We start from the raw sequence: 14,646 nt of genomic DNA, 5'->3' as shown, positions 1-14,646 counted from the left end.
ACATCTTGTTTGGTAGTGGTATTTTTTTTAAAGAAATCTGTCAGGAAAATATATTGAATTACATTTTTTATATTAAATACAAGGTTAGACATGTTAACAGTGAACTTTCAAATTGAACATTCTTTAAAGTAATGAGAGTACTGAGCTTTAGAGAAAAGTCCGTTAGACAAAATGTCAAGCAAGTCTCTCTGTGCAAGGAGTTTGGAGCCCTTTCGCCTTCAAATCAAACTCGACGGAGATTAGGACCCAACATGTGACTTTTTGCACAGAGAGAACGTAAAGCGGGATAGTTCACTACCATGGACTTCCGCATTTGCTCGAAAGCCGCCGACGGCAGATTTGATCGTTTCTGAGCAAGACGGACACAACTTCGGTTCTTTAGGATCACTACTAGATTTACGTCGGTGTTAGTTACCTCTTTATGTGTGACTTTAAACTTATCTTTAGTTGATAGATGATCCTTAACTGAACGTCATGACAAGCTATCCTGCTAGCTGCCCATTTAGCTCGGTGAGATAAGTGACGATTTGTCTCTTGCTGGCCCGATCATTATCTTGACAATTAGAGTCAGCTCTTTGGCTCAAAGGTCTTTCCCTTCCTACAGTTCCCAAATTCAACTCGTTCAACCCATAGAAAAACTTGTTACTGGCTATCTCTCAGTGTTACCGTCAGTAAGTACTCACACCACTTCACTGCTGAGACTTTAATACATGATATTCTTGGATTAATATTTCTAATAAAGCTAACTAACAACAGCAGCATGGTAGCTAGAAGCTTACTGTCCATTCTGATTGTAGCTCTCTGTATTTAGATGAGCTAGTTAACCTCTCTGCTCTAAAATACAGTTTCCTGCTCAATTCAGGACTTTATGCTTAATCAGTGATGCTTGACTGTAAAAGAACATGTCAGTAAAAGCAGGAAATCTTAGCTAATGACAGCTGCTGTCTGTGGTGAGGTCAATCCAGTTATTGCCATTAGCTGCACATTTTAAAATCTAAAATAATCACAGAAGATTATATGTAAACAAAGAGAAGCAAGAGTATTTTTATCAGACAGTTTGCACAAGGGGCTGCAGTTCAATTTTAGGAACATGTTTTGCACATCTATTCAACGATCAACATCTCAACTTCATTATTTTTTGTCATTCAAGGTCGTTTCATTTTAACAGTACAAACATACAGATAGTATAAATGTGACACTTAAATAAAAGGGTAAAGACAGAAAAAAACAGGCAAACAAAACCAAACAAACTCACAGTACACATTTATTTAAAACAAACAAACAAAAAGGTAGTCAAAAAGTGTTCATTTGTACTGTTAACCATTAGATGTAGCATCTTTAATGTACGTCAGAAAATTATGCCACATTTGGCTACTTTTATTAACGTTATTTACTCTGGCAATCAAATGTTCAAAAGCAGCAGTCTCCATCAGGACTAGACCAGTGTGGCCAGTCTATCCACACTGGTCTATGTGGGCTCTTCCAGTTGTGTAAAACAAGCCTGGCTGCAACAAGAAAGCCTGTTACTGCCAGACCAAACTGCTTTAGTAAGCTCTGGTGGCATGAGAGATGTATCCCCTATCTCAACTTCATTATTAACTCTCTAGGCTACAGACCTGTATGTATTTAGTCATGTTACTGAATGTGATAACTTAAGAAAGGTGTACTGTTTTGCTCTCTCAGCAATGTCTGGGAGTCCTGCTGTGATTATGCGCCTGGTGGCATCTGCTTACACTGTGGCTGAGAAGGCTGGAGCTATTGTGAGGAAGGTCCTTCAGAGTGGAGAACTTGGCATCGTGGAAAAGGTGGAACCCTCTTATTTTTTTGGTACTTAAATTGTCGAGCAGGTTAAATATGCAGGATGGATACATCAAACAACAAAATACTGTCTGCAGTGAAGTTTCAAAGCAGTCTAGGTTGAGATGAATTGGTTTTTGGCTTTTTTACTTCAAGAGCTTTTATTGTCAATGCACGGCAACACATTGAAGGCAGTGAAATTTGGCTTCTTCGAGCTCTCGTTCCAATTGAGTACAAAATGAATATATTTACCAAAAAAAAGAGGGCGAGACAAGAGAAACATAGGAGAGACAGGAAGTAAAAAATATACACAAATATACATCATATTCCACATTGGGTGTGCAAGTGCAGCATTGTAAATAAGAGATAAAGATGCGATAGATACTTCTGCTAAAAATAATGTCCTCTGTGTCCCCATGAACAGACTGGCGCTAATGATCTGCAGACGCTGGCAGACAGACTAGCACAGCAGAGCATTTGTGCTTCACTGTCCAGACGCTTCCCCAAAATCACCATTATTGGCGAGGAGGTGAGTGAGTGCATGAGAAACTTTGTTTAGTAGGTTGGTTTTACAAGATTATTCAAGTATTGGGCTTCAGAAGGAGAGTGAGGGGACATTTATCACATGTATCACTTGTTCATATAGGAGCTTCCAGCTGAGGAGATAACTGAAGACCTCATTGAAAAGGGCCAGGCAGAGGAAATCCTTCAGAAGTGCTGCCCAGCAGAGTATAGCGGGCTGAAAGAAGAGGAGGTAACAGCCAGTACATTCAGAAACACAAAGTATATTTTCAGTAAAAGGTATTAGGCTGAACGACTGGGAGGCTGCATATCACAATCTTTGAAAATATGTGTATTACAGTTTGTGTGAGTTCACTCTCGCTGTGTGAACAGAATAACTCTGAATGTGTCTCTGTTCTCAGCTAGTTGTGTGGGTGGATCCGCTCGATGGCACGAAGGAGTATACTGAAGGTAAACTCTTCAAATGTGTGTTTTGTTTTGTTTTTTTTAATCTGACACTGCATGTGTGAATTGGTATGCAACACAAATGCTTGCTTTTTTTTTTCTGCAGTGTAGGCTGAGACATCAATGTGAGCCACTCAGTTCTTGTCCAACATGTTCACTGGACAAATACTTTTATTTCTCTCATTAAAGGCATTACAGCACACATACAATTAGTAAAGTTAATTTCATTAGTGATTATTCATTCATTTCTGGTTAATCGATGAATCATTTGGTTCATAAAATCAATAAAAAATATCCATCACAGTTTCTTAAAGCTCAAGTGACATCTTAAAATAGCTTATTTTGTTCAAACGGCAGCCTGAAACTCAAAGATATTCAGTTTTCTATCACGTAAGATAAAGAAAAGCATGAATTATTTTCCTAATTGTTTCAGCTCTAAATAAAACAGCTGTCACATTCAGGCATGCAGCATGATGTCACCACCACCGCAGCCAACCAAACACTGCACCCCGAACCTTCATTTATATTTATTAATCTGTAATCATCTATAATGTTTTAAAGGTCAGCGGCAGCTTATGATGTAACTACGAGCTGTCAAAGTGTGATAAAAAAACTCCTTCTCAGTGGTTTGAAGTCTAATGAAACCTGTTATCATAATAATGTCAATAAATTGCAGTTAACAATTGCTGAAACTAGTCAGTATTATCTAGAAAGTATTGTTACGTTTTTATTGACTAATAATGTAGTAACAGTACAATATTTGTATTCGTTTTAGCTATTAGTCAATATTGTTGCATTACAGGTTATGATATTGGAAAGAATTCTGACAACTTGTCAACTTTATGCCGGTTCCTGCCTCTCAAATGTGAAGACAAGACATTTAAAGATGTCACCTTGACTTTCAAAGCTTATGTTGGGCATTTTGCACTCTTTTTTTTGTTGATATTTCATCAACTAAACAACTAATCAATAACTATAATAATCATTAGTTGCAGCCCTGAAATAATGTTCACCAGTTAATGTAAACAAACCAATAATGTACAAAGAGATGTTCCAATATAAGGTAATAATGAACTAAATAGAGTTTCCAAGTTCATCATTTTCAGGTTTTGAACACGCTTATATTATCAAACCTTTTAATCTTTAATCTATAGTTATTTTTCTCTAGCAAGTTAATGTATAATGTACTGTGAAGCATACAGTAAGTGTTGTTGCTATGGTCACAGTTAAAAATGTGTTTGGTGCTTTTGGCTTTAACTTTGCTTGAGGTGTACTAATATGATTTTAAGAGACAGCTGCCATGGTAGAATGTGTTTAATAAATGTATTAATTATTGAATAATATTAACAGGTTTTACTACATTTTTGACAAGTTATTGAACTACCTGAACATGTTGCTGTAAGGTCTTTAATTTAAATCTTTATTGTGATGTTTAGTTTGGTTTGGTTGCTATCTGCTCTTCACTATCAGAGCTTCACTGTCACTTTCATCCTTTTCCTTCTTTCTCCGCTTCTTCTGTCTACCTGTGTCTCTCACTTCCTTTCTGCTGACCCCAGCGTCAAAGTGTCTCCATCTCCGAGCTGAGGCCCAGACACCACTCAAAGGGTCGGACACCTCTCAGCTTCTCAGCACAGCTCTCTGTATGGGTGACAGATAGACGACAAGAGCAGGGAACTGATAAAAAACTTCACTCTGACAGTGTAGACTAGGGCTGCAACTGATGATTATTTTCATTATTGATTAATATTCTGATTATTTTCTTGATTATTCAATAAGTCATTTGTCTAAAAAATGTCAGAAAATAGAGAAAAGGCCCATTATAATTTCTCAGATTCAAAGGTTACATCTTTAAATGTCTTATTTTGTCCAAACAACTGTCCAAAACACAAAGATATTCAGTTTACTATCATTATGACAAAGAATAGCATTAAAACACTCACATCTGACAAGGCAAAAGCAGCAAATTTCGGGCATATTTGCTTGAAAAATGACAAAAACGATTATTTGATTCTCTAAATAGTTGCAGAATAATTTTCTGTCGATCAACTCATTGATTAATCAACTAATCGTTGCAGCTCTAGTGTAGACTATTAATTAGCCTGAACCAACAGGGAAGCAATCTTTAATGATTACGATTCTCAACAGATTTTTGTCTCGTACTGTCCTGCATGTAAATACGGTATTGACCTGCTATTTTCTGACATCAGGGCTCCTGGATAATGTGACGGTGCTTATTGGTGTTGCATACGGAGGAAGACCTATCGCGGGTGTCATCAACCAGCCTTTCTACAACTACCAGGTACAGACCAAACTAAATGATCCTGCTGTTGTGTCGTATAAATTGTTATTCTTCTTCGGTCGTAGTTAATTCAGACTTTCTTCCCTCGTCAGCTCGGAGCAGGGGCAGCTTTAGGTAGAACCATTTGGGGAATGCCAGGATTGGGTGCTTTTGGATTTCAGCTGCAGGAAGTTCCAGGTGACAGACGCATCGTCACCACCACCCGTTCACATAGCAACAAGCTGGTAACGGACTGCGTAGACGCCATGGAACCTCATGAAGTCATAAGAGTGGGTGGTGCAGGAAACAAGGTGAGAGACTGTAGAGTTGACAACACACTGAGCTGATGTAAATGTAATTTACACAAGTAGTTTTTTTTTTCAACTTAACATTCCAAAACAGAGTTTGGTGTCGAGATGACTCTACATGAATTACCAATGCAGTTAGAGTTTCTGATTCTGACCTCAGCCGACCTCAAATGTCGCTGTAAGATCAGACTTCAGGCTTTTACTGCTTTTATCATCTGTTATCACCGGTAACTCTGAAATCTTTAGATCAGTCTGTGCTGAATGGACAGGAACATTGTCCTGGTTTGTCAGTATAAATCATGATACAGCTAATTTCATGCTAATACAGCTAATATATGTGATCACAATCTATAAGAATAATCATAGGAGACGGTAATAAATAGTGAAATTATCATGTTTTGACCCTTGACCCTTGGTTTTTGACATTTCAGGCCTTTGCGTCTTGCCTCTTCTTGACCTCTCATCATAACTTAAATGCTTTTCATTATTACTAAGTGCCTTGTATTAACTATGGTCTTTCATTGTTTACACTTGTGTATACATGCATACCATGTTGTACATTGCTCGATAAAGTAGAGCAAGTTTAACATTACTGAGTGACAGCAGGGGGTAGGGGAGGATCACTGTGGGGTGGGAATGGTGCTCTTTTGCAAATTTATGTAAATTGCAATATTCAATAAAAAGAACTGTGAAAGAAAGAATAATCCTAGGAGGACCCTAAACATCTATATCATAAATGTAATGGCTATCTGGCCTGTAGCTGTTTAAATATGTATAGTATAAAAGTGAAAATGCATTCCAGTGTTATGGGAAATGCTAAAAGATGTCTGCTGATTTCTGTTGACCAGATATGAAGGACTTGATCTGCTTTTTAAATAATGGTTGTTGTAAATTGCTTACATTGTTTGATCAACAGTCAAATATCCATAGACATTCAATTTAAAATTATATGAAATGAAGAAAATATAGCATGTCCTCAGTGGTGGGTGCAGGAAATTGAGAAGGAGCAAGTGGTTTTTTTTTTTTTTTTTTGCTAAATCAACTGATCAAATTTGTCATTAGTTGTCTTTTGATTGACTTATCATTTGAGCACTGCTGTAAGCCTGGGCAAAAAGCAGTGTTCTAACACTACCAGTACACCGGGTACCTGTTGATTCATGAAGAACGGCCACTTATCCAATCATCTATCTGCAGGTAATCCAGCTTGTTGAGGGAAAAGCTTCTGCTTATGTCTTCGCCAGTCCAGGATGCAAGAAATGGGACACTTGTGCTGGTGAAGCCATTCTGCATGCTGTTGGAGGTAAAAACCTTCATTTCCATCTCAGCAGTACATGTTGTGTATATGTGGAAGTATTAAAATGCAAAAGTGTGTCACCTTGTACTCACTTTGAAAAGCTTTTAAAACAATCCAGCACAGTATTTCTTATAGGAAGCTTTAATTTGATGCTTTAAAAGTTGAGTAATTACTAATCTGTTCTTTTTCCTTGTGCAGGTAAACTGACTGATATGCATGGCAATGCATACCGCTACGACGCTAATGTAAAGCACATGAACTCTGCTGGGGTTCTTGCTACACTACGCAACCACGAGTACTACATCAGCAGAGTGCCACAGTCAGTGCTGCAAGCCCTGAAGTCAGATTGAGGTCTGTCTCCATCAACAATCACACAAACGTCCCTCTGTGGTGCAGAGAATCAACATGAAGCTTTAAATCCACTGTGAACAGCTCCTGGACACATGCAGGACGCTTCTTTGTGTCAGGAACTGTCATGAATTGTAATTTATACCCCTTTAACTCACATTATCTGACTTCAACAGCATGTAAAGGTTAACCTGTAAAACAACACAATACAAGATTGAAGATGGTGATTTCAAAAGGTGATTTTCACACCGTATCAGTTTATGTGTCATTCAGCATCACTCAACACTGAATTAATCAGAGACGACAAGCAGGAAGCAGACTCAACAGCACTTCCATTTATTTCACTCGTTTGAAACAAACTTGTACAAATCTCAAAACATCTTAACATACCGTTTCCAACTTGAAGACCGACAGATTTACAAGGCAAAAGGCAAGATTTAAATAAATAAAAAAATACATAGGTTAGATGTCCATTAGTGAGTTGGAAATGATTTACTTCATTTAATAACCACTAAGTGGGAACTAGCATAATGACAACAACAAACAAAATGCCATCGTCCTGACTTGATGATTCTGATGTCTTTACAATGTCATGCGATGTCTTATGACTGGAACGATGTTGTGAGAGGTTGATAACAAACACCTCTCCAAACATGACATTTTGAACTGTGATCACTTTTAAAATGAATATATTGAAAACTATTTCTTATAATCCTGCACGGTTCAACAGTTTCTTACCTAACAAGATGCCATTTTCTTTTCATTTTTTTTACACACCGTCCTCTTGTGCGCTGGCAGCTCCGTCTCTACTGTTCTACTCACCTACTGTACTTAACAGACTAAAGGACGCAAACTCAGAGTTCTCACTGATGTTTGCTTCCCACATTTGCCACATACACTGAATTTACATACTGTAAGAACAGAAAATTTAATTTTTACGCTATTGCATTGCTCTGTTTTGCCCATGTTATACCAACAATGGAAACTCTCCTCTTGTACACATTAAATGACAAACACTCCTTCAGTGATGCGAGGGGTAAAAAAGGTTCATAGCTGGATGTTGGTTGTGAAAAGAGGCTGGAAACACTAATGTAACACAGAGCATCTGATCCATATGAATGCCCTAGTAAAATACAGCATTACAGTGCTGTGTCCTTCTTTTAAAGATCAAATAGACTTTAATGGCCTGTACAGATGATTATGCTTGCATATAGCAAGATTTCTAGCAATATTTCTTGCACTTAAATCATCAAAATCTTAGGATTTTATTTATCTCCACAGAGAAAAACATTCTTGAGTCAAAGGAAAATCATTGAAATGTCAAACTAGCTATTTTTAAGCAGTGTACTAACGCAGGCATGTACAAGGGGGCAATGGCAGTAGTTAAGTAAATTACATGAACATTAGACCAATTAAGGAGAGATAGGAAATATTTGGCCCTGTTGTCTGGGACAGTCTATGGATTTTACATTGGCTAGGGCTAAAAGAACCCATCTCAGTCTCACAAGCGTGCATGCATTCACAAAATCACCATGGAAATTGTTAATCTGAAGGCAGGGAAGCATCTTTTCTGAACATCTTGCCCTTTCCACAAGAGGTTGGTTTCAATATTGCTGAATGGGACTGACTGGTAGAAGGGAGGGCTGAGTAATACATACCATGGCGTCATAAAAATTAAAAAATACCACTCACAGGTTCATAGAAATACCCACAAACAAGCAAAAAAACACTCCTGGAATTTCTGTTTACACACGAACAAGCTGACTGAGAGAAGGCTGGAGTGTTTGAGGCAGCCTGCAGGGGGGACGAGGGCCAGAGACCAGCTGGGGGGAGGAGCAGGAGAGTCAGGGCCAGCCGCTCACCTCTTTTTCGGTGCCTGAGCGGTGCGAGGCGGGGTGATTGGGCGTCCTGAATTCACCCCTCCGTACTGGTACTTTGCTTTTTTCTCTGACGGCTTCAGGATCTGAAAGACAGAATCATCGTAGTAATAAAATAAATACAGCACATAAAGAAGGATCAGTGTGCCGTTAAAAGAGACGCTGAGCTTTCTACCTGAAAAGAGCACATAAGGGACTCGTCCACACTCATCATGCCGCCTGCGTTGTCAAACTCCCCGCAGTAGTTGGGAGCAGAAAACAGCGTCACCAGCTGTCGTTTGGCAAAGAACTCGTAGCCGTCTTCAACAACCTGCAGGAGAACAGGAAAATAAATATTTGTTTTAATCATTTTAGTTTGCTCAAAGCCCAGTCAAGCATGCGGTCCAAGTATTTAGCGTTGATATGTAGAGGGAACAAAAAGCTACAGGAGGGCAGAGCTGCACTATTATTGCTAAAGTTGTTTTTACAGTTAGGGCGATACAACAACATACTGTGAGAAAATAGAGATTTGTCAGCTGAAAGAGATTTTGCTGTACCATTTCTGCAGCACAAGTTGTCCCTTTACTATCTCTGGTTATAATCCAGGGGATGTTGGAATTAATGAGAAGATCTTTTAGGGCAGTATGCCTTCATTTGTCAGGTATTTAATTCACTGAATTAGCTAAAAACAGACTTTTCCACCTGGTTATTTTATTCATCCATCTGTAGGAAATGCATATTTTAAAATGACTTAAATTAACAGAAAACAGCCTTGACTTTCATGCTGTAATTTATGAATCTATAAAAAAACTTAAATCTCAAGAAGTGATTCTTTCTTCACATGAAATCACTGAAATGTTTTCTGTCGTTTTCTGCTCAGTCCTGTGAATCTGTAAAGTTGTTCCAATTTATTTGCCTTAATAAAAATAAAGTTTAATTTTCCACGGTATGGTTTTGAATGTGTCCCACAATCACAACACAGCGTGAGTGTTATTGTACCTGATGTGCTCGACAGATGAGATCCAGGTCGTGGCGGTTGAGGAACTTGCTGACCACATCGGCTCCGAAAGTGAAGGAAACCCCCCGGTCGTTCTCCCCCCAGCCCTGGACGTCTTTGTCTGGGTCTGACCACAGCAGGTCGCACAACAAGCCTGGATAAAAGAAGTATTCAGCAGTCAGAAAAACAGTCAGCCGAGCAGTCACTCACTGATTAATGCAAATTAAGACCCTGTTCTGATACTGTAATACACATAAACCCACTTGTGGTACGCCTAAGCACCTTGGTAAGGAAAGCTGAAGCAATATCTCTGAGCAGCCTTTCCCAGAACTTCTTCCCAAGTTTTTTCCTTGATCAACTACTTAATGATTATTTTTTAATTCAATTTTAAAGTATGGTCAAATAATCTGAACACATAGGATAGCAGACCTGTATCTGGGACATCAGTGGGTCTCATAATGCGTCGAATTTGTTCCATGGACTGCAGATCAGGTGAGAGCCCTGAAGACAACAGATGAAGGTATTAAAGTTTCCACACACCACAGTAAATCCTACGTGCATCCCAGTGTTCATGGAAAAAACATATTTGACAATAGTGACTTCCAGACAGTGTACTAATGTAGTAAAATGTGACAAAAAATACTCATATGCAATGCCATACAGCTGTAATTTTAAACGTATTTCTGATGTTGTAATAATACAAAATAATGCGCATTGCATTCTAATAAATACTGACGTTTTTAGAAATATTACATCAAAATGTTGCCCTATAATAATGATAAATGTAATGATCTAATCAGCTATTTTATACACCTTATCACACTATCCAGTAGTACGTTACTGGTTTCTATGAATCACAGATGCTTCACAAACCTCCATGGCAGCAGAAGATCTTCTCATCAATAATCGCAGCAATCGGCAAACAGTTAAAACAGTCTGTGAAGGTCTTCCAGAGCTTTATGTTGAACCTGCGCTTGCCTGAGGAAAAGATGAAGAAATGTTAAAAACAACAAAAACAAAGAAATCGTGCTTGTAAATTAGGCTCGAAACAGAATAATACTGGATTTCTACATTCAGATTTGATATTTATTTCATGTAAAGAAAGTTTAATTCCTCAAGGCAAACTTGTAAGTAATGTGATGTCTTCAAACTGCTTATTTTGTTGGAGAAAAGGCAGGAACAATGTGAACAGTATTTACATGTTGCCACGTGACACACAAGTATGTTTTCAAGCTTACACTCATCATAGAAGCCGTAAATCCGGTTGATGGAGGCACACTCGTGGTTCCCCCTGAGCAAGAAGAAGTTTTCTGGGTATTTGATCTTGTAGGCGAGCAGCAGACAGATGGTCTCCAGTGATTGTTTCCCTCTGTCCACGTAGTCCCCCAGAAACAGATAGTTGGCTTCTGGAGGGAAACCTCCGTACTCGAATAGCCTCAGCAAGTCTGTGTACTGTCCGTGGATATCACCTAGAACGATGCGTTCAGCTCACTTTTCATTGATATCACAATTTAACACCACAATATCAATCATTAAAGGAATTATTGGTGAAAATAGATGTAAATAAAGATGAATGGCCTTAAACAATAAATCACACAGGAATATAAATGTAAACAAAGAAACTGGCTGTTGACAGGTGCTTTCTCACCACAGATTTTGAGCGGAGCCTCCAGTTCTAACAGGATCGGCTGACTGAGGAAAATCTCTCTGGACTTGATGCACAGCCCCCGCACCTCGGCCTCTGACATCTGTACGACCTTCCCTGGACGACATCCTCGTACTGCAAGTCAAAGAGTACACAGAGGTAAACAGTCTTTATATAGGCTGATTGTTAAAGGGATGAGTGAATGAAATCAAATCGGATACCAAATCAGATACAATAAGTGACCTGACAGCGTTTATTTGATCAAAACTAACATGCATTAAATTCAGTTACAACTGTCTGGTCAGCTACATTTCAATCTGACTTCCTATAATTGCTTGTTTTGTCTGAGATATTCAGTTTCCAATAATATGACAAAGAAAAGAAACAAATCTTCATATTTGAGAAGCTTTTTTGACTATAAACTAATCATGGAGTAGCTGAAAACAGACAGTCCTGTCTGGTTATTTTATCCAATAATAATTTGTCAATTGTCAGAAAATGTACCATATTGTGATATGAAATGACATATACCATGATAGAAGATTGTATCCATATCATCCACACTTTAATTGTTATAGATAAAAATCAGCATTCTGCAGACTTCTCAACTGATCATGGTATAGGCCTGTTTGACAAACATTACTGATGTAAACAAATCTATTACAAAATCTGAAAACATTAGAAACATATTTTTAATTATTGTATAGAGTTGGTCATTATATTAAAAAGCGAGGTGAGTGATAGCTTGTTCAAATCATGTGTTCCACCCTTTTGTTTACATTTGCATCACAGTGTGCCATTAAAGAGAGCTGATCATTGCATTTGCTTTGCTTCTAGGCCAGACATGCCATTTACTCCAGTCAACACGGGTTGTTATGGACTGGCAAGTACAGGAATGAACAGCTTGTCGGCTCAGCTGGAAGTGTGTGAGTGAGGGCTGTGTGGTCCAAACAGGACACAAAGTCTAGAGGGCAGCTAGAGTATAAAGAATAAACAGTGAGCTTGTTGCTGGCTGTAACTGTATCTTAGTGGCTAAAGGAGTTTTTTTTATGCTTTATTTTCTAAGTAGCAAAAAAGGCCTAAATATTCAATAATAAAATGAAGAATATCAAACAAAAATGTTAACTTAAATACATAAATTATAACAAATAAAGGAAAATAACAACTTAGTGTTTCATTTTAAAGTTATGGTTTGGTATAGTCAGGCTCTGTTAATTGTTTATTTTTTGCTGATTTAAAATTAATACATTTTAGGCGCTCAGTACAACTTCACTTTGTTATGAAATTTGTGCATAAATTTGAGTTTGTGCATGACATTTTGCCATGATTAGATTTGTGCTAATCTTTATCCTTTATTACTTTATTCATTACAAACATGCTTGTTGAGTTGTTCTTCCATTTGCTTCCAATAGCTGCACTGGTGGAAGAAGCACTCAGATCCTTTACTCAACTAAATGTACCAATACAGCAATGTAAAAATACTTCATTACAAGTAAAAGTCCTGCATGAAAAATCCTACTTAAGTAAAAGTACATAAGTATTATCAGCTTGATGTAGTTAAAGTATTACAGTAAAAGTAGTGGTTTGGTCCCTCTGACTGATATATTATTATATATGACATCATTAGATTATTAATACTGAAGTATCAGTGTTTCAACTACCTTATATACAGTTAGCTAGTTTAGTCCAGTGGTTCCCAACCTAGGGGTTAGGCCCCTCCAAGGGGTCACCAGATAAATCTGAGGGGTCATGAGATGATTAATGGGAGAGGAAAGAAGAAAGTTCTTGAAGTTTTGATACACAAATCTGTTTTCAGCTTTTTCTCTAATCTTTGATTTTTGGTGAAATATTGGATCGTTTGAACATTTATTGAAATGAAACCATGTGAGAAGTTTAGAGGGAAAAATCACTATTTGGTGGAGCTGTTAACAACTCATAGACATCTGAAATGTGACCCCGACTACACACTGCTTTTTGTAAGACATCAAAAACCAAACAGGTTGGAAATCACTGATTTCATCTTTAACGACGTGTCAAATCTTCATCAGAAAAGTAACTAAAGCTGTCAAATTAAAGTAGTGGAGTAGAAAGTATATTATTTCCCTCTGAAATGTAGTGGAGTGGAAGTATAAAGCAACATCAAATGGAAATACTCATGTACAGTACAAGTACCTCAAAATTGTACTGAAGTACAGTGTATCTAGTTACTTCCCGCCACCGAATAGCTGTCAGTGACAATTAGAATGTTCGGTAGTAATCTCAGTCTAAAAAAAATCAGACTTTAGCGTCCTAAAAGCTGGGGGTGTGTCCCAATCATAGGTCCCAACATATCCAGGGTGTGTGCGGGGCAGCAGCCGACGTGCTAGCTACCTGTCTTGACAACGAGAGCAGTTAACGTTACTTAGCAACCACGACGTTGCACGGTTGTTTCTCGTTCATTGTCCTTCTCCCTCGAATAAAACCGAAAACACCGTGTTAACCTGCCTGACTCTAAAACTCGTCTTGTCTATTGTAATGTGAAGGTGCCTCTCCCTCTCTCTGACAGCAGCAAGCCATTTCCTCATTTTACGGATAGTGTCAACACTAACGTTATCCAACAGCCTAACATGAAAGAATATGTCGCTGCTGCTAACTGTGGCATCATGATAACGGTAACTCTCTCTTCCTGGAGCAGAGAGCTTTTAACGCAGCGGTTAGCTTACGGGTCGATGATGAACAACACAGATAGATAAGGATGCACGCTGCTAGAACGATTTTCTAACACATTGTGAAGTTAATAGTTAAAAAACAACACGTACAATCCAGTCATTTTATTGATAAAGCTAAAAGAAAGGCGAAATATAATGGAGACACACTACCTTCCAGTAATCGAGAGATGAGGCTGTCAACGTTCAACTCGCTTTCCGCCATGTTTCTGACACACAGGCAGGATGGCGGGCAAAGTTTGCCCTGAACGCTGACTTGTAGGCTCACTACTGGAGGACTAGCCCTGCCAGGAAATCATACAGACTGATATCATGAATCTTCTAAGTTAACACAAGTGGGGAAATTTGCTGAAGTATTGTAACTACTTAAGTACAATAACGCACATTTTCCCACACCCCTTCTTGCAACACAATTAATCCAGACCATACCATACCAAATTCATGCATCCAAT

At 38.3% G+C, this 14,646-nt stretch overlaps 2 protein-coding genes across 3 annotated transcripts; one reads left to right on the top strand and one right to left on the bottom strand.

Moving 5' to 3' along the window:
• The first annotated feature begins 306 nt into the window (after positions 1-306).
• On the top strand, positions 307-8,752 carry bpnt1 (bisphosphate nucleotidase 1). 2 transcript variants are annotated; one of them, XM_042389977.1, is made up of 10 exons: positions 307-671; positions 1,684-1,805; positions 2,222-2,326; positions 2,444-2,551; positions 2,721-2,769; positions 4,320-4,403; positions 4,971-5,062; positions 5,155-5,352; positions 6,544-6,649; positions 6,842-8,752. In XM_042389977.1, the coding sequence occupies exons 2-10, from the start codon at positions 1,686-1,688 to the stop codon at positions 6,991-6,993; spliced, it is 1,014 nt and encodes a 337-aa protein (XP_042245911.1). In that variant the 5' UTR covers positions 307-671; positions 1,684-1,685; the 3' UTR covers positions 6,994-8,752. The 2 variants fall into 2 exon arrangements, with proteins under 2 accessions (XP_042245911.1, XP_042245912.1); XM_042389978.1 differs by lacking the exon at positions 4,320-4,403 and having other exon boundaries at positions 310-671.
• LOC121882041 (serine/threonine-protein phosphatase PP1-beta catalytic subunit-like) lies at positions 7,312-14,451 on the bottom strand. Its single transcript, XM_042389979.1, has 8 exons — positions 14,348-14,451; positions 11,493-11,624; positions 11,083-11,313; positions 10,718-10,822; positions 10,274-10,345; positions 9,847-9,998; positions 9,044-9,178; positions 7,312-8,954 (listed from the first exon to the last, which is right to left on the bottom strand). The coding sequence occupies exons 1-8, from the start codon at positions 14,397-14,399 to the stop codon at positions 8,850-8,852; spliced, it is 984 nt and encodes a 327-aa protein (XP_042245913.1). The 5' UTR covers positions 14,400-14,451; the 3' UTR covers positions 7,312-8,849.
• Positions 14,452-14,646: the final 195 nt, after the last annotated feature.

Source organism: Thunnus maccoyii, chromosome 17 (assembly GCF_910596095.1).
Source record: "Thunnus maccoyii chromosome 17, fThuMac1.1, whole genome shotgun sequence".
Taxonomy (NCBI): Eukaryota; Metazoa; Chordata; class Actinopteri; order Scombriformes; family Scombridae; genus Thunnus; species Thunnus maccoyii.
The sequence above is the reverse complement of the archived record's forward strand: the minus strand, read 5'-3'. Positions and strand labels throughout refer to the sequence as shown.